This window comes from Callospermophilus lateralis, chromosome 2 (genome assembly GCF_048772815.1).
Source record: "Callospermophilus lateralis isolate mCalLat2 chromosome 2, mCalLat2.hap1, whole genome shotgun sequence".
Classification (NCBI taxonomy): Eukaryota; Metazoa; Chordata; class Mammalia; order Rodentia; family Sciuridae; genus Callospermophilus; species Callospermophilus lateralis.
Window position 1 is genome coordinate 148,965,833 of NC_135306.1, and position 20,253 is coordinate 148,986,085.

General features: G+C 39.9%; 2 protein-coding genes across 2 annotated transcripts; both read left to right on the forward strand.

Moving 5' to 3' along the window:
* The first annotated feature begins 2,764 nt into the window (after positions 1–2,764).
* On the forward strand, positions 2,765–3,729 carry LOC143391288 (olfactory receptor 2AT4-like). Its single transcript, XM_076843963.2, is given in 2 exon segments — positions 2,765–3,691; positions 3,694–3,729. Coding segments are annotated over 2 exon segments (963 nt in total).
* Positions 3,730–18,024: 14,295 nt separating this feature from the next.
* Positions 18,025–18,990, forward strand: LOC143391289 (olfactory receptor 2AT4-like). The gene has a single exon (XM_076843964.2). The coding sequence runs from the start codon at positions 18,025–18,027 to the stop codon at positions 18,988–18,990; it is 966 nt and encodes a 321-aa protein (XP_076700079.2).
* Positions 18,991–20,253: the final 1,263 nt, after the last annotated feature.

Consider the following 20,253-nt stretch of genomic DNA (forward strand, 5'->3'; position numbering starts at 1 on the left):
ATAAACCAAAGTTTGTTTTTCCATTCATCCACTGATGAATATTTTAATATTATACTTTGTGACTAACATATAATTCTGCAATGAACATTCATGTACAAGTTTTTGTGTGACAGATTTTCAATTTTGGGGGTGTATTTTTAGGGCTATGGACATAGCACTCATTTTCCTTGGCTATGTGTCCAGAGCAGGATTGCTGAGTCACAAGTTCTAGGAGGTTTTGCCAAACCATCATGCAGAGTGGTTTACCAGTTACCAGCAATGTGTGAGAGAACTCACTAATCACTCCTAATTTCACTAATGCTTGGAAGCTCTTCACATATTAGCCATCCTGGTGAGGATGTAGTGTTATCATTATATTTTAATTTACATTTCTATCACTTTTTCCTGTGTTTATTCACCATTTGTATGGTCTCTTTGAGGTACCTGCCTAGTCAAGTCTTTCTCCCATTTTTCTGTTAGTTCATCTGTTCCTTTCTTATTGCTTGTAGGAGATTTGTATATATGCTGTATACATGCCCTTTGATATATGCATTGAGAATATTTTCTCCCAATCAAGATCCTACCTTCTCAATTTGGGCTGTGTGTGTGCGATTTTATTTATTTATTCATTTATTTGGTACTAGGAATTGAACCCAGAGGCACTTTACCACTGAGTCACATCTCTAGCCCTTTTTATTTTTTATTTTGAGACAGGGTTTTGTTAAGTTGCTTAGGGCCTTTCTAAGTTGCTGAGGCTGCCTTTGAACTTTTGATCCTGTCAGTTAATATCAGTTAAATTGCACAGCAGCACTTTTTATCTCTTTCTGGGACTTTAATATTTTCCACTGATCTATTTTTCAGGTCTCTAATGTGTCTTCCATTATGTTCAGTTTGCTACTAATGTTTATCCAAAGAATTCTTAATTTCAAATATTGGATATTTTTATTCTAGAATGTTTGACTTTTAAAAATAGAATTCAGTCTTCTGTTGAAATTCTCTGTTTTAAAGTCCATTTTGCCAACATTTTCCTCTATTTTCTTTAACATAGTTATACCAAAGTCCTTGTTTGCTAACTCAGGTATCTGGATCATTTGTTTGTCAACTTTTATATTATGTTTTTTCTCTTAACTCTTGGTCACGCTTTCCTTCCTTTTGCATATCTAATAATTTTTATTGTAGGTAGAATGCTATGTTAGGAGATCCTACATGACATGTCTCACCAGATATATTTTACCTTTTCTCTATTAGGCAGGTTGAGTAAGGAGCTTATCACCTTGATGCTTGAGTTAGGTCAGGCTGGGTTTTAGTTCTAGTAGGGTTTACTAAATTTGGTCTGTTTCTGTTCCTAGGCATGACTGTCCTGTATTTTGAATTGATAACATTATTGATCAGTCCCCTTAGCCCTGAAAGACTAGTAGATTTGTTTCTTCCTTTGGAGGGTTTGAGTAGCTCCTTGGCTGCCCTTTACCCACTCCATGGCATCCACCCCCATTCATATAGCTTCAATGCTTGGGGAATCTTTTGAGGGGTATAATAGTGTGTTTGAGGCAAGCCCTCTTTTATGTTTTATTTTTAAATGATTTAGCTACTTCCATTTTTCTCACTAGTCTTTTAAGCATCACAAAATCATGAGAGATTTGGTTTTTTTAGAAGCCCTTTAGCTCTCCAGCCTCCCTTGCATAGCTCCAGAATTCAGTTGGCCCATTTGAATTTCTAATCTATTTTGCAAGACTTTCTTTGACTGATAAAAAGGTTTGCTTCTTTCTCCCTCTGCTGGGTCTGAGTTCAAAACCCATGATGGCCCTCAAACCAGACATTTCCAGAGAAACAAAGAGCTGGTGATTGTTGCTGCTGAAAAAAATTTTACAAATGGATTTCAATGAAATTTTGGTGAATGGATCCTCTCACCAGTCCCAGTTTGCTCCCCCAAATTGATTTTGCTATGTCCAATGGCATTCTTGCAAGAACAAGTGGTGATTGTTAATTTGCTTTGGAGCCCCCCAGGTCCCAACCTGAAGAGTTCAGTTTTATTCTTAATGCACTTATGTTTCTTCAATTTATTTAAAAATGTGATTTGTGTGGTTTATCCAGGTTTTCCTAGTTGTCGCAGTGGGAAAGTTCAGCTACCATGGCCTATTACATCCTTGGCAGTAGCAGAAGTTCAGACACCCAGCTTAAATGGAGTCAGGAAGGACCACAACTCAAGGAACACAGGGAAGGGAGAAGCTTACTAAGTATCTAAGCAGCAGTGTATTACAGTGAACCTTGGACCCAGGAGCCCCTCCAAAGCCATGTGGTGGATCTTAAAGTGAGTGCAAAAGTCAAGACACAAGCTTAATGACTTGATTCAAGAGATCTCACAACACAAACCATGCATCATGCAACCTAAGATGGGAACCAGAAAGTCTTCCCAAAGAATTCAGTCATGATTAAATATCCAACTATTTAGATCTGGTTTCCCAGTAAAATGTAAACTCTCAGAAAACAGGAATTTTGCTTTTCTTCTTCACCTTCAGCATGATCACCTAAACACAACATGAAGCTTTCTATCTACTAGATCATTAATTAATAATTAATATTTGACAAATTCTGGATTCACATGATAGAAATCACAGCCCACCCTCAGCCCTCAAGAGCTGGTTATAAATAATTGTGCTCATGTTAACTACAGAGTAAACATTACAGAATTATCACTTGAAAATCCTTTGTTGCTGTGGTTTCCAGATGTTCTCAGTGTCCAGATATTCCAGCTGTCCATCTCCCAGAAATCCAGCTCTGTCTCACTATGGAGGCCACAACCTGTAATGGCTCAGTGGACAGCACCCCCGTCTTCTACCTGGTGGGCATCCCCTCTCTACCAGAGTTCTTCTTCCTCCCCATGTTCTTTATTTTCCTCCTGTTCTACCTTCTCATTCTCACAGGTAATGCCCTCATCCTGGTGGCCGTGGTGGCAGAGCCAAGCCTTCACAAGCCCATGTACTTCTTTCTGATCAACCTCTCAGCCTTAGATATTCTTTTCACCACAACTACCGTCCCCAAGATGCTGTCCCTGTTCCTGCTTGGGGACCACTTCCTCAGCTTTCCTTCCTGCTTACTGCAGATGTACCTCTTTCAAAGCTTTACGTGCTCAGAAGCCTTCCTCCTGGTGGTCATGGCCTATGACCGCTACGTGGCCATCTGCTGCCCACTGCACTACCCCGTCCACATGACCCCACAGACTAACGCTGCACTGGCGGCCAGTGCCTGGCTCACTGCCCTCCTCCTGCCCGTCCCTGCAGTGGTAAAGACTTCCCAGATGGCATATAACAACATTGCCTACATCTATCACTGCTTCTGTGACCATTTTGCTCTAGTCCAGGCCTCCTGCTCCGACACCACCCCCCAGACCCTCATGGGCTTCTGCATCGCCATGGTGGTCTCCTTCCTCCCCCTTCTCCTGGTGCTTCTGTCCTACGCTCACATCCTGGCCTCGGTGCTTCGCATCAGATCCCGAGAAGGACGCTCCAAGGCCTTCTCCACCTGCAGCTCCCACCTCCTGGTGGTGGGCACCTACTACTCATCCATTGCCGTGGCCTATGTGGCCTATAGGGCTGACCTGCCCCTGGACTTCCACATCATGGGCAATGTGGCCTATGCTATTCTTACACCAATTCTTAACCCGCTTATTTATACCCTGAGAAATAAGGATGTCAAGGCTGCCATCATGAAAATTGCATATCTCAAAAAACAGGCAGGGACAGGGACATTTAACCTTTAAATGCAGCCAATTCTGCTCCCAGGACTCCAAATAATGGTGCTTAGCTTGGAGTGGAAACTCAATAAATATTGTTGAATGAATAAATTAATCATATAAAATAGTAAAATAAAATTCAACTGAGTAGATGGCTCCAAAAGTGATTTTCATACTTTGGTCCAGGGTTTTCTCCTTGGTGCAATGGAATGATGTGAATGTACACAGGAATCTGGAGTTGTATAAAATTTTCGCTACTGAATAATTCAACAATAGTTTGCTGAAATAAAAAAAAAAAATCTGCCCGGCAGGGAAAAAAAAAAAACCCTTTATAAACAAAGTCAAAAAATAAAAGACATAGCCCAGGAAAAGAACAACTACTTATAATACATAAAGAGCTCTTCAAACTTTAGAAGAAAAAGTCTAATATTTCAATATAAAAATGGGTACAATGTGAGTAGATAGATGACCAATGCCTGGCCTTCACACAATTAAAAGGTATTTCATCTACTATCTACAATGTATACAAACTAAAACTATTCCTCAATGCCGTATTTTACTTACTTAGAAAAGCAAAAACCTAAGATTTTGACAATATTCCTGGAAAAAGTAGAAGTCTCATAAGTCTCTTGTGAGGATGAAAAATTAGTACAGTGCTACTATAAGTAGCCATCAAAGGTACTTATGCTCTCCCCTTTTATTCAGTAATCTTACTCTAGGAATCTGTCCCAAAGATTGACTGACAATCATTCTTTAGCTTACACATTCATCAATAAGGGCCTGGTTGAATAAAATATAAAAATGTATAATGCACATACATTTTCCTTTTTAGAAAGGAAATGAGTCAGGAAAGGAAACAAGTAAGCTCTACATGTTGACATGATGTCATTCTTAAAGATATATTGTTAAGTAAGTAGAGGGAGCAGTTGGGCACAGTGGTGCATGGCTATAATCCCAGTGACTTGGGAGGTTGAGACAGGATAGTGAGATCTTGTCTCAAAATAAAATAAAGTAAGAGCTGGGGATATAGCTCAGTGGTAGATCACCCTTAGGTTGAATCTCTATTAACACCACACCCACGCACACACATACACACAAAGCTACAAAACAGTGTTTTCACAAGAAAAAAAAAATTTTAAACTTGCTTAAATTTTCAGAAAAAAAGAGCTTTAAAAATAAGGTTCTATGTTATCCTCTCTTTTAGCTTATTATTGTTCTTTAGTGGTTGTCGTTGGGTTTATGATATACATTTTTAATTAATTACAATCTACCTTTATGTGTAAAAGAAACTTGTACCAGTAGATTCCCCCATCCTGTGTGCTGTCTCAAACCTTCTACTTTTATATATGTTCTAAACACACAGAACATTGCTACTTTTGCTTTTGACAGTCACCTTTTGAAGCAATTAAACAAAGAGATTAATTGCATTTTGCTTTAGTTTATTCCACTTGCACCACTCTTCATTTCTCTATTGTTCCAACAAACCAGTTATAAAACGGCCAGGGGAATTCAAAGATGAACTAGAAATTTATGCTATCAACTTTATTGAGGGCTGGGGATGTGGCTCAGGCGGTAGCGCGCTCGCCTGGCATGCGTGCGGTCGGGGTTCGATCCTCAGCACCACATACAAACAAAGATGTTGTGTCCGCCGAGAACTAAAAAAAATAAATATTAAAAAAATTCTCTCTCTCTCCTCTCTCACTCTCTCTTTAAAAAAAAAAAACTTTATTGAGGCAGACTTTATATGCAACATTAAGGACATCTCTTTAAGTGAAGTTTCCAAAAATCTTGACAAATGCATACAATGGTATGACCTCCATCCCTGTTGAGATAAGAGAATATTCTATCACCCTGGAGGGTTCCCTACATCCCTTCCTAGTCAGCCCTCCTACTCTGTCCCTTGGCAAACACTGATTTGTTTTTGGTAGTGGAGATCAGTTTTACATTCTCCAGGATTTCATATAAATGAAATGAACCTGGCTCCTGTTGTTCACCACAGGATTTTTTACATTCACCTGTTTTATTGCTTGTGTGAGTGGTTTGTTCTTTTTTACAATTGACAAATGCTTTTCCTTTTGCCTTATTGTTTCACATTTTCCTTTTAAAACTTTAAAATTCCTCTTTCTCTTATTGTTTTTTCTTATTGCACCAACTAAATTTTCCAGTACAATGTTGTGAAAGTGGTGAAAGCTGATATTCTCAGATTCTTATTCTTTATAGTAATCTTTCACTATGGTGCTAAACATTTTTAAAAAATTTTAATTTGTTATATATGACAACAGAATGCATCACAATTCATATTACACATATAGGGCACAATTTTTCATGTCTTTGGTTGTACACAAAGTAGAGTCATACACGTACTTAAGACCTTCATGTCTTCATACATGTACTTAGGGTAATGACAACCATTGCATTCCACCATCTTTCCTACCCCCATGCCCCCACCCTTATTCTCCCTCCCCTTTTCCCCTTTGCCCTATCTAGAGTTTATTTAATCCTCCCATCACCACTACCATCCCCGCAGCATATTATGGATCAGCATCCTTAAATCAGAGAAATCATTCAGCATTTGATTTTTTGGGATTGGCTAATTTCACTTAGCATTATCTTCTCCAGCTCCATCCATTTACCTGCAAATGCCAGGATTTTATTCTCTTTTAATGCTGAATAATATTCCATTGTGTATATATACCACATTTTCTTTATCCATTGAAGGTTGGTTCCACAGTTTTGTAGAACAATTGGAAACCAAATATAAACAAACCACTTATAGGTGCTGAGGTTGTGGCTCAGCGGTAGAGTGCTCGTCTAGCACATTCGAGGCACTGGGTTCAATCCTCAGCAACACATAAAATAAATAAATAAAAATAAAGGTATTAAAAAAATTTTAAATACAACTTATAATAGCAACCAAAATAGGAAATACTTAGGGATAAAGTTAGCAAAATAAAGTTAGCAATACACTTTACTAAAACTGCAAAAACGGATAAAAGGAAGTGAAGAAACAGGTATAACCTTACTATAAAACTACAGTAATCAAGACAGTATATACTGTTGGCATAGGAAGAGAAATACAGATTTATAGGACAGAAGTTTATAAATTGGCCAATATTCACTGAAGAAGGAAATTCTTAACAAATGGTGTTATAACAACTGATAGCTGCTATCATTCCCTTAATTGCCAACTCTGCAAATGCTGTGAAAAATAACCTATATGGGCATGGGACAACATGCACCTTTTCCTCCCAAAATTCCTTTGCACCTTGTCACCGCCCCCTACCTTTGCATACACAAACATAGCTCCTGAGATGGTCTCCTAAGGAGAAAAATTACAAATTTGTCCTGTGAGGGAGTTGGGAGCGAGTAGGATGTTTCAGATGATCTAAAGAGTCAAGTGTCCTCAACTCTTCTTGCATATCCACATCCCGATTGTCAGATTTGCAATCAAGGACTTAACATTGACCACAGAACACATCTTTGGGAAATGGCCTCAGGCTGCTGTTTGACAGCACACATGACCAAGTTCTGGATGGGGCATCCTTCCTGCTCCAGCGTTCCATGGCCAGTCCAGGTTCTTATTTGCTTCCAGTTGGCCAACCTAATATTGGGAGATTTTCAACCACACTCTGTGAGAAATAGTCAACCCTCACCTGTATGAGTATACTCTTTATTCTCTTAAAATTATCCTAAGGCCACAAAAACTCTCAAAGTCTTGCCCTTCTTTGTTAGGAATGTGACTCTGGAGACTACAGGTGCTAGCCACATAGGTCACTTCGCGATGCATCCTCAGAGCTCACTGGCATTCCATCCTCGGAGGTCCTCAGACTCCATCCCTGGCCACTCTATAACCCAGCCTCCACCCGTAACGTCTTTACTTTACCTCCTTTTTTCTCTACAGTTTTTTAAAAATCAATTTTATTGAGATAAACTATTTAAACAATAAAATGCATCACTTTAAGTGCACGATTTGGTAAGTTTTCACAAAGGTGTACACCCACAGAGCCACCACCACAAGCAAGCGGTACTCTATTTCCAGCAACCCCACCAGTTCACTATGCCCATTCCCAGGCTCTCTTCCCAACTCTTGCTCCAGGCAACCCCTGAGCTGATTTTCATCTCTATAGATTAGACTTGTCTTTTTTTTTGTTTGTTTCTTGTAAATCTAATTCTACAGTATATAGTATTTTGAATATGACTTGTGCTCAGCATATTTTAAGACTTCACCCATGTTGTTACATATATCAATAATTCATTCCTTCTTATTGCTAGAATTATTTCATTACATGGATATACATGTTCATTTACCCATTGATGATCATTTGGGTTTGGGGTATTATAAATAAAGCTTCCAAGAACATTGTGTGTGTGTGTGTGTGTGTGTGTGTGTGTGTGTGTGTGTGTGTATGGAAACACTTTCATTTCTGTTGGGAAATACTTAGGAGTGGAATTGCTAGTTCATGTGATAACTATTTAAACTTCTTTCCAGTGTGTTCCATCCGACAGTTGTCCCATGTCCTTCCCATCAGTTGGTATTATCAGTATAAAAATTTTAGCCATTCTAATAAATGAGTAGTTGTAGTTCAACTGTGGTTTTATTTTGCACTTTTATGATGACAAATGATGTTGGGCATGTTTTCATGTGCCCATTAGTCATTCATATCTTGTTTTTATAGTATATGTTCAAATATTTTGCCTATTTAAAAGTGAATTATTTATTTTTAACTAATGAGTTGGAGTTCTTTATTTTATGAGTCTTCTGTTAGGTTTATACTATTTTCCCCCAGTTTTTGATTTCTCTTTTCATTTTCTTAATGATATCATTTGAAGGGTAGAAGTTTTTAATTTTGATAACATCTAGTTCACCAATTTTTCCTTTATGTTTTATGTTTCTCATACCCTATTTAAGACGTTTGCCTACCTCAAGTTTTCAAAGATTTTCCTCCCATGTTTTCTTCTAGACGTCTTGTAGTTTTGGGTTTCAACATTTAATCCATTCTGAGTTGATTTTTGAATATGGTGTGAGGTAAAGATCAAGTTTCACATCTTCCAGGTAGATATTCTGAAAATCATGTTGCTTAAGTCCTCCCAACTTATTATTTTGGTTTTTTTTTTTTTTTACTTTTATTTTTCAAAATCATTTTGGCTCTTTCAAGTCCTTTGTATTTCCATATAAATTTAAAATTACTTCAGTTGCTACCAAAAATGCCAACTTGGATTTGATGGAAATTGCATTGATTCGATAGAGCAATTTGACATATTTGACATCTAAACAATGTTGAATCTTCTACTCTATAATCATGGTTTATCTTTCAATTATTTAATTCTTTAATTTTTAAAATTTTCTTTGCAATGTTTTATCATTTTGAGTACAGCCTTGCAAATATTTTGTTAAATTTATCTCCAAATATTTTATAGTTTGCCATTGTAAATGATATCATTTTCATTTTTAATTCATATGTAATAATTATATATTAAATTTTTCTTTCCAATAATTTATTTTGTATGTAGAAATAAGGTATATTTTGTACAATAATTTTGTATCCTGTTATCTTGCTAAACTCACATATTAATATTAGAAGCTATTTAGATCCTTTAGAATTTTCAACATATTTGATCATGTTATTATGAATAATGACTTTATGTATTCCCTACTAATATAAATGCCTTTTATTATTTTCTTCTTCCCATTTTCACACTGATTAGGACCTCCAACACAATGTTGAATAAAAGAAGCCAGGAACAGTGGTTCACGCCTCTAATCCCAGTGCCTTGGGAGGCTGCGACAGGAGGATTGCGAGCTCAAAGCCAGCCTAAGCAATTTATCGAGGCACTTAGCAACTCAGTGAGACTCTGTCTCTAAATAAAATATAAAAAAGGACTGGGGATGTGGCTTGGTGGTTAAGTACCCCTGGGTTCAATCCTCAGTACCAAAAAAAAAAAAAAAAAAAGTTGCGAGAGAAGACATGTTGTCTTGCCTTGACCTTATGGTAAAATGTGTTCAACATTACACCATTAACTATGATGTCAGTTGTGGAATTTTCATAGATGTCCTCAGACCAAGCTGAGGATGTTATTTTCTATGAATTCTGTTTGTATAGGATACTTTCAGTGAGTATAGAATTCTAAGCTAGAGATTTTTCCTTTTAGCATTGTGAAGATGCCATCCCATAGTCTGTTGGCTTCAATAGTTCTTGTTGAAAAGACAGCTGTCAGTCCTATGTTGCTATATTAAACAAAGTGAATCTCACTTTCTCTATTTTTCAGTTATTCCTTGTATCTTTAGTTTCCAGCAGTTTGACTCTGCAATAATGTGCTTCCTTTTGTTGTTGTTGTTTTGTTTTGTTTTAGTTTGTTTTTGTGTTGTTTGGCCTAGAATTTGTTGAGCTTCTTAAATCTATGAATTGACCTTTTAGAGTCAGTTTGGAAATTTCTCAGACATTATCTTTATACAAAGTGTTTCTTTTTTTCTTTTTTTCTTTTTCTGGTACTGGGGACTGAACCCATAAGTACTTTATCACTGAGCTAAATTCCCATTCCTTATTTTTTTAATTTTGAGGCAGGGTCTCACTAAACTGCTTAGGATCTCTCTAAGTTGCTGAGACTAGCCTGGGACTTGTGATCCTCCTACCTCAGCCTGCTAAATCACTGGAATTGCAGCCATGTGCCACCACATCCAGCTGTCTAAATTGTTTCTGCATCACTCTCTTTCTTTTCTACTATTGGGACTCATTAAGTACACATTAGAACTTTATGCTAGTTCCTATAATCATTTTTATCCCCAAATATTTTTCCTCCTGTGATTTGATTTGGATATTTTCTGTCTTTCAGTTCATTCATACTTTCTTATTTATAACCATCTAAAAAATTCTGAAGTTTGCACACTATATTTTTAATTATGGAACATTCATTTCTTTTTCTTTGTTTTTTTTTTGATAGTTCCAAATTCTGTCTTTAAATTCTCTGATTCTTACATATTGTCTCTTTTTTCTTCTTTCCTTTAAAAATTATTAATAATAGTATTTAAATTTTCTGGCTGATAATTATATCTGAATCACGCACATCTGTTTCTACTCTCTCTTCCTCTTCTTGTTTTTGCTCACTGACTTGTTTGCTTGTTTGTAACCATGCATCACACTTTTAAGAAATATTTGTTTATTTATTTACTTATTTATTATTAGAGCTTTATAGTTATACATAGTAGTTGGGTTCATCCCAACAAACTCATACCTCTATGGAAATTGAATTTGGTTCATAATCCTCCCTTTTCTTTCCCTTCCTCCCTCCCTTCTCCCATTAGTTCATTTGCCCACTTATTGATTTGGGTTATTATTATTTATTGTTGTTAAGTTTTTGAGTTCTTTTATATTCTGGATATTAATCCCCTATTGGAGGGGTAGCTGGCCAAGATTTTCTCCCATTCTGTATACTGTCTTTGCACTCTTAATCATTCTCTTTGCTGTGCAGAAGCTTTTTAGCTTAATGGCATCCCACTTATTGATTCTTGATTTTATTTCTTGCACTGTGTGGGTCTTGTTAAGGAAGTTGGTACCAGCACCAATATGATGGAGTGCTGACTCTATGTTTTTTTTTTTCCTAGCAGTTGTAAAGTTCCTGGTATAATTCCTAAGTCTGATCAGTTTTGATTTGAATTTTGTGTAGGGTGAGAGATAGGGGTCTAATTTAATTTTTCTAAATATAGCCATCCAATTTTCCCAGCAACATTTGTTTAAAAGGCTGTCTTTCTCCGAGATGTGTTTTTGCAAGCCTCATACCCTTTGATTGGGTACTAGACATTGAATATTTTTAAAAAAATAAATTTCTGGATAACTTATTCTCCTCCAGAAAGAGTTGTATTCTTTCCAGCAAATAGTTCTAATGGTTTGTCCTTGTGCCTTGGTTTTAGATTATGACTCATTTATTTCCATTTTCCTTTTTCTTTTGGATTTGGTCCTTATTCCTAGAGCCTGGTATACCCTCCACTCAAATGGTGCTCCCCAACCCATGAAAACAGCTGACTGATTCTCTAGCATCACATGGCTGTTAAACTCTTTCTGCAGCTCCTTGGCCTCCCAGCTGCTGCATTTTTCTGGATCTTTCAAGTATTTCCCTGTATTTACATAATTTAGAAGTTGGTCAATGACTTAAGGGAATTTATACACCAATTTTGGCATTCCTTCTCTGCAGTGTCTTCTTTTCCAGGAATTTGACTCTAAACTTTCATTCACTTTGGCAACCCAAATTCAAACCTGTTTATCTTCGGCCCAACAGGACTTCTGTTTCCTAATTGGACTCTATTTTCCCATCTCACAGATTGGGAAGTGCCCTCAGGTGAAGAACTGGGGACATATGGAACTCCACCTCTTGGGGCTCCCTCCTCCCAAGGACTGAAGTCTTGAAGGCCTGCCCTGGGTTCTCTCCAGAGCCTTGAAACTGTTGTTTTATATATTTTGTGCAGCTTTGCAGGTTTTTTTTTTTTTTCGCATAGTTTAATCCAAACAATCCTGCTTCTCTACCATAGCCCAAACTTTAAAATCCTCTTAAGTTTTTGAGTAAACTATTGATAGGAGAATCACAGTCTCCTAGGATTTTAGCATAAATCCATGTTTTGTTCTGTAGATAGCCATCTTTTGAGAAATTATTCCTAATCTTGGTGCAGACTGAATGCTTAACCAGGGAACACTAAATGAATATGGGTCCCCAACTTTCCCTTATGAATTAGTTATTAATTTGAATAAATGTTAAAATTGATCACATCCCACCATCAAGTGAAAGTAAGAACTGTTATATTAGGTTCAAGCAAATCATGAGGACACTAGCATAAGCAGGTGATACAGACTCCAGTAACACGCAGTCTTGTTGCAATTGTCATCTTTCCATCAACTCTAACACACAGCCTCATGGGAAATTCCCTGTAATCAATTCCCTCAGAAAGAAAAAATTCAGGCCTTCCATTCCTTCCTTCCTTTCTTTATATTACAAATATTTCTTTAAAATATGCTTGTACTGCCCCAAAGTGGACTGTTGCTGCCTTACAGTGCCATCTGGGAGGGCCCGGAAGGGTCACCAGGGAAGTAAACACTATCAATGGGCAGAACTTGTGGCTGTGTATCTGGTTCTTTCACCTGGAAACTTCCTCTCACCTGGAAAAGCAAGAGGACTTTGAGGCCACTGGGCAACTTAGCAAGACCCTGTCTTAAAGTAAAATAAAAAGGGCTAAGGATATAACTCAGCGGTAGAGTACTCCAGGTGTAATTCCCCATGCTGGAAAGAGAAGGAAGGAAAGTGGGTGAGGTGAAGGGAAGGAAGAAGGAAGGAAAGGAAGGAAAGGGTGGATGAATTGATGGAGAGGAGGCTGAGTTGAGGTGGTAGACCTCTCAGAATGAGTGCAAATGATGGAGATATTTACATCTCCCAAATCAGCAAGAGTAGGAAAAATCAAGTAGACAAGATGATCCATCCCGTGGATGTCAATCAGTGTCTATCCTAGCTCTTCTTTGCTCAGTATATTCATGGGGAAAAATGTCACAGTAGTGTGGATAGGGGGTGTACATGGGTTCATCAAGGCTCATCTGGCTTAGTTTCTGATAAGTATCAAATATGCCACGCACAATGATGTGAACTGTCACTCAAGGACACTCATCCCCACAGATGGCAGGTTCATTTCACTGGATCTCTTTCATCATCTGGGGGAAGTGGTTTGTCTTTATTGGAGTAGAATCCTATTCTGGGTATGAATTTGCCTTTATTGCTCACAGTGTTTCTGCCAATTTCACATTCTAAAGATTTAATAAATGCCTTATTCATCATGTTGATATCCCATATGCCCTTCTTTTGACAAAGAAACTCAATTTATAGCAAAAGAGGTGAAGCAGTAAGTCTCATGCACATAGGAGTCACTGACCTTACAATGCATCCCATCTCTCAGAAGCAACTAGATTGGTTTAAGAATGGAGAATAACCTGCACTCCTAAAGACAGTTTTGGGTGCTGGCCAGATAGCAATCCCTGGCAGGTATGGGCACAGCCTGACAAGCTGAACTAGCAGTCAAAATGCAGAGCAGAATATATGGCCAGAACACACAAGTCTGGGAACCAAGAAGCAGGAGCACCTCTTCTCACTAGCCTTAAGAACCCAGTTGCAAAATATTTGCTTGCTTCTCCTCAACTTCAAATTCTGCTAGTTTATACCTTTTAGTTCCTAAGTGTGAAATGCACCTACCTTTCTTCCTTTCTCCTTCCCTCCCTCCCTCCCTCCCTCCCTTCCTTCCTTCCTTCCTTCCTTCCTTCCTTCCTTCCTTCCTTCCTTCTTTCCATTTCTGCCAGAAATGAAATAATCATTTCATTGAACTGTAAGTGGAGATAGCCACCTAAGCTTTAGGACTCCACATGCAACTGAATTAACAGGCAAAGAAGGGTACAACTAATATATCTGAGGACAAAGAGGGAACACAATTGTGGCTATGTAATGGGAAGGAGAATTATTTCTAGAACCAGAGAACTCTCTGGAGAATATATTAGTACTTCTATGTGCAATTGCAAAAGTTAATGGAAAAATCAGCAAACCAATACAGGAAGATGTTTAATAATTAATAGCTCCATACCCAATCCTCTTGACCAGTATGTAATCCCATTGTAGAGAAGAGGACACACGGAATAGGGCCCTGGGTCTGAATACTAGCTCTGCCAATAGACACCAGTATCAAAATGGACAAGTTATTTCAGCTCCTGGACCTCATTTTCCTTCTCTTGGACTTCCTGTATGCCCTGTTGTTTCTTCCTTCTCCTCTACCATTGAGAATATCAAATGGGTTAATGAGAATAAAAAATACACTTGTGTAAAATTCCACACCCTTGAGGGCTGTTAACAATGATTTCACTATCATCAAAGCCTGGGGACAAATCCTAACTGCTCACATCATTCATGCTCTAGGAGACGCCAGGATGTGATCCCTGAGGGATGGTAGGTGTGTGCCGGGGGAGCACTAGTATTAGGGAAAGTACCTCAAGAGGTCTGCCTGAAAGGAGGGGCCCAAGGGTTTAATGGGCCACGGCTCAGTCCCAGCCTGCTACTTCCACCAAGGCCTCTCAAGGAGAACTACAGAACACACCAGTGTGTATCAGGCTCAGCAGGTACGTGTTGCTGGGGATGGAGTACCCAGAGACAGGCAGAGAAAGCTGGAATGGAAAGACAAGGACAGGGGGACTCACAGGCTACAAACCCGGGCCAGAGGTTAGGAAGATGAATTAGATATACACAGAGGCAGGCACCCAGAATCCAGAGCTGTGAAACCTTGGGCCAGATACCTCAGTATATCAGGGGAAGAGAGGTGTGTTCACGGGAGGAATTCAAACCATCTTGGCTAAGGCCTTCCCACACAAAGACAAAGCTGACCACAGCAGAAACCATTGAAAACATGGAAAACCTTGAGCTCTTAAAAGTTCCAAGCTCTTTGTAAGCACTGCCTCATCATTCTCTCCATAGAGAAAACCCTATGAGGTTTCAGAGAGGGAAACAAGGCTCAGAAAGGGGGAAGTGAATTGTCCAAGGTCACACAGCTGGAGGTAGGAACAGGGATTGGAATCTAGCCCTCTCTAGCTAGTAGTAGAACCACTACGCTGCATGTGGCATAATAAAGGTGAGGTTGTGGCCTTGCAGAGAGGGCTAGCTAAGCAGAAGAGCACTCTCTCTTCCACTTTGGGGCATGGATCATGCAACATCTGTCTCAGAAAGCTCTGCTCTGCCAAACACAGAGAAGAGACACAGAAAATGGCTCATCGAATTGTAAGCCATCCAGGGATCCTTTCCTCAAACCCCTCACTGAACAGACTACAAAACAAAGACTCAGGGGCTCAAGGTCGCAGTAAGCAAGCAGCAAGACTGCTCCAGGAGCCAGGATCTTGGTTTCTAGGAGGGGCTCAGCCTTTTGCAGCAGGCTGGCTACAGAAATAACCTCTGCTCTTGCCCCTCATCAGCTGTGGCCTGTCCTTCTCTGACCCTCAGTTTCTTCATTTGTTGAAGCCACATAACCCCTCTGTGGCAGGGTTGTGTGAATGAAGAGAGGAGATGCTCATAAAAGTGCAGGATGTACATTCAGGTGACTTTCTGTCTTTTCCCCCTATAGCTGACTTATAGATAATTCCTTACAGGCAAGATCTGTGCCTTGAGATAGAGTCCTTTTGGCCCTAAGCACAGGATTGTATTCCTTAGAGGTAGCATATAAATCAGAACAACACAACCTTGAACTGTAAAATAAGTGTTAGAAAGCCCAGCCAAATTCCAATATTTCCTATGATGAACTAGTTGACTATGCTTTGAAGTATTAAATGTTAAATCTTTTGAAAAGTAGTTTTGATGACCCTACTTTGCTGGTGACCTAAGCCTGGGCTTCCTGTTAGACGGTCCAACAATGAAAATCTATGGACCATCTCTCCACCAGGATCTTAGCATCTGAAAAAAAACAGTGTACAGAGGAGAGAGGAGGAAGGACAGCTAGACTTGGTGGCCTACTAGGGTCCCTTTAGTTTTGAACTTCTGAGTTTCTGTTCCTCCAATGTCCCAATTCAGCCTAACCCAGAAACAATAGCCAATGGCTTCTTCTGAGTGCCACAATGTCCAGGGAGGTACGGTTTGTGTCCCTCCTAGTTAGTGAATCTGTTGGAATGAGATCTGACTAACTGAGGGACAGCCCTCTGAATTTGGGACAAAGCAGTCTCATTCTTTTGCCTGGTTCTAGGACATTACTTCAAGGAAGCATTGGCATTGCCAGAAACCAATTTAGTATCTACCATAGAGAAACCCAGAGGAAAAGTTGAAATTTGGTTTTGTCTGATATTAACAATTTTAAAAAAGGGGGGAAACAGAATTCTTTGTCCTAATGTTTTCCCCTTGGAAATATGAATCCCCTTGGATTCTCCAGTAAAAAATGTAGAGAAGAAAGCACTGTCCTGGGAATCAAGGACCTGGCCCAGCTCCTAGCTGTACAGCCACTGGCTGTAGCACCTGGGAAAGCCCCTGCCCTCTCTCCACACAGTCTCTGGCCTATGGGAGAAGGTATTAAAATTTTTTTAAAGTATTTTCCAGTTTTGATATTGTTGGTTTTACACATGAGAGATTTTTTGTTAAAAGAATGGAACATTAAAAGTGACTCTGAGGAAAACTACACATGGAATCATCAGGAATAAGGAGAGAATGATACAAATTTGACATGAGGGTCACTTAGTCCAAAGGACAAGCCTATAAAAGAGAAGAAATCAGTATTTCCTTTAGCTCAAAATCCCTAGGTCCTTGGGTTGAAGCACTCATTTCTGATTCCTCTGGGAGAGATCCTTTTGTCTTGGAGCAGCTACTGGGAGCAGGTCATCTCCAGGTCATCTCCATCAGCGAGGCTCCCCAGGACGCCTGCTGGGCAGGGTTAGTTGAGTGGTCAAGCACAAGCAACTGCTGGCTGCAGCAGCCACTGAGGAGGAACATTCAGTGAAATTGCAGAGATTGTCTGGATTCTCTTAGCAGAATTTTGGGAGAGGCTATTACCCAGACCCTAGTCAGGAATCACCCTTCCTGCCAAGAGTCACTTCCTTCACATTTAACAATGAAAAGAGCCCAATGCCCAGAGACAGGACCTGAGGATTCAGCTTAGATGGAGACAGAAGAACCACGACACCAAGCAAACAAGAGAAAGAAGCCAGTCCCTGGTTAATAATTATAACAGGAAGGCAGAGTGTTGTAGAAAATCAGTTCTCCCTAGCTACACTGTGACAAAGATGTCCTTTTATAAAAAAAAAAAAAAAAAAAAAAAAAAAAAACTTGAAGTAGTGCCAAAAGAGAAAGGGAATTAGGGTCCTGGCTTAAGAGATCCGATATCCCCCAAAGAGTCATATGGAACATGAAAAAGAACACAGAAGTTCTTCCACAGCACTTAACACAACTGCAATTAAGTAATTATATGATTCATTGCTTAATGTATTTCTTTGCTACTAAAATTTCAGTCCCATGAGGTTAGAAACCTTCTCCTGCTTGTTCCACTTCTCTACTGTACACCCAGCAAATGAAACATGGTTGTATTTTGTAGGTATTTTTTCTATACTTAATTTTAAAAGGAAAGAGGGAGTTACAGAATAGGATGAAGAGTCTGGGGATAGGACAGTCCCATTATCTATCCACTATAATTACTTGTCAATAAACACGATTATATTAATTATAGATTGATTACTCTGTAATTCTCATTCCAGAATTTCAGATTGTTCTCTTTCCAGTGAGCCTGGTTCCAAGATGTTCCCACGACTCACCTCCTGAGCCTTCAGCATTGACCCACCATGGAGATCACACCCTGTAATGGATCAGGGGACTCCTCCGTCACCTTCTACCTTACGGGCATTCCCTCTCTTCCAAAATCCCTCTTCCTTCCTATCTTCTTCATCTTCCTTCTCCTCTACCTACTTATCCTAGTGGGCAATGCCCTGATCCTGGTGGCTGTGGTGGCAGAGCCCAGCCTCCACAAGCCCATGTACTTCTTCCTAATTAATCTCTCAGCCTTGGACATTCTCTTTACTACAACCACTATCCCCAAGATGCTGTCCCTATTCCTGCTTGGGGACCGCCTTCTCAGCTTCCCTGCCTGCTTTCTGCAGATGTACCTGTTCCATGGCTTCAGCTGCTCAGAAGCCTTCCTCCTGGTGGTCATGGCCTATGACCGCTACATGGCCATCTGCCGCCCACTGCACTACCCCGTCCACATGACCCCACAGACTAACGCTGCACTGGCGGCCAGTGCCTGGCTCACCGCCCTCCTCCTGCCCATCCCAGCAGTGGTCCAGACCTCCCAGATGGCATTCGACAACCTTGCCTACATCTATCACTGCTTCTGTGACCACCTGGCTGTGGTCCAGGCCTCCTGCTCTGACACCACCCCCCAGGCCCTCATGGGCTTCTGCATCGCCATGGTGGTCTCCTTCCTCCCCCTTCTCCTGGTGCTTCTGTCCTACGCTCACATCCTGGCCTCGGTGCTTCGCATCAGATCCCGAGAAGGACGCTCCAAGGCCTTCTCCACCTGCAGCTCCCACCTCCTGGTGGTGGGCACCTACTACTCATCCATTGCCGTGGCCTATGTGGCCTACAGGGCCGACCTGCCCCTGGACTTCCACATCATGGGCAATGTGGCCTATGCTATTCTCACACCTGTCCTCAACCCCCTCATTTACACTCTGAGAAACAAGGATGTCAAAGCAGCCATTGCCAAAATAGCATGTCCCCAGGAGCCAAAGAACTCTGGGATTCCCTGACTCAGAGGGACAATTCCATCTTTTCTCATAAACACAGCAGTACAGAGAAAAGTAGAGAATTCAGGCAGCGAGGCAGAGCAATGAGTCTCACAGTATGTCCTAGGTATTCCTTCATTATAACCCAATAAGAGTATTTTCCTTCATTCATAGTCAGCATGGCTTAAGCAATAAGTCCTAAATGTCACAAGACTGTAAATACAATTGGGGTCACCATTATCATTAAATCAATGTTCATTCTCAGAGACTGCAGATATTCAGCAACACATTTAGTCTTTCACTTGAATCTCTTCTTTCAGTATTTCTGAAAATCACCAGCTTCTCTGGCATATAGGTATAAATCACTCTTGTTCTTTGTGGAGAAGTAGCTCACAAACACCCCTCCCAGGAAAAACTGAAACGGTTATCTCAATCCTCAGTGGCTGCTGAAAAGTCACTGCCACTAAAAATACTTCAATGCCATCCCCCAGGAGGTCTATATCTGCTATCTAGAACCTCAGGGTGTCTTCAAGGCAGGACTTAAAGGTGTCTCCACCCAGCCTACGCTCAGTTAAGGGTGTCCCTGAGCACACCCGTTTGAACAAAAAGTGTCACAGTTGTTTTAATTCTAAGCACACTGCAGTTTCTCTACCCATGACACTGGGTGGCTAAGTAGAGAAATTTCTCCTTATCAGTGGCATGCTGTTCCCACAGCCAGCATTTTTTTCTCAAAATATAGTCCCCAGTATTCCTCTTTCTGGCCTTAATAGTCAGCCCAGCCTCTCAATCCCTTCCTCTATGCTAAGTTTCCTCTTAAAGACCTGTCAGGTTTGTCCAACCAGGGAAATAAGAGAACAGTAAAAAATATTTGGTGGGGAGATGGGTGACCCCAGTGACAGATGTCCTCCTCATCTTTGGCTCTTCGCAGATAATCTCATTCCAATTTCTAAGGTTCCAGTTTTTGCTAATCAAAGCATGAATTTTAACCATTTTCCTATTTCATAAAACCCAATGAAGATGGAAATTCAACCAACACAATTCCACAAAGAATATGATTTGCTCCTGAATTCATCTCTCAGAGGTCTCAGAAATCCTGCTAACAGTCAGAAAAGGCTTTATGAAGCAGAGTGATATAAAGCCACTAAGTTTCCTTGTTTGCCACCTGGGAATGGGACCCCTGTTTTCTATCTAAAATTTATTCATTTGATATTATGTTTATTCCTCGCTCTTTGAAATTGGTATTAGACCTCTCTGGTGCTATAATCCTCAAGTTCTAAAGGAGACAGA

Coding starts and splice junctions, on each gene's coding strand:
- LOC143391289 (XM_076843964.2), top strand. CDS start 18,025: ATGGAGATCACACCCTGTAATGGATCAGGGGACTCCTCCGTCACCTTC.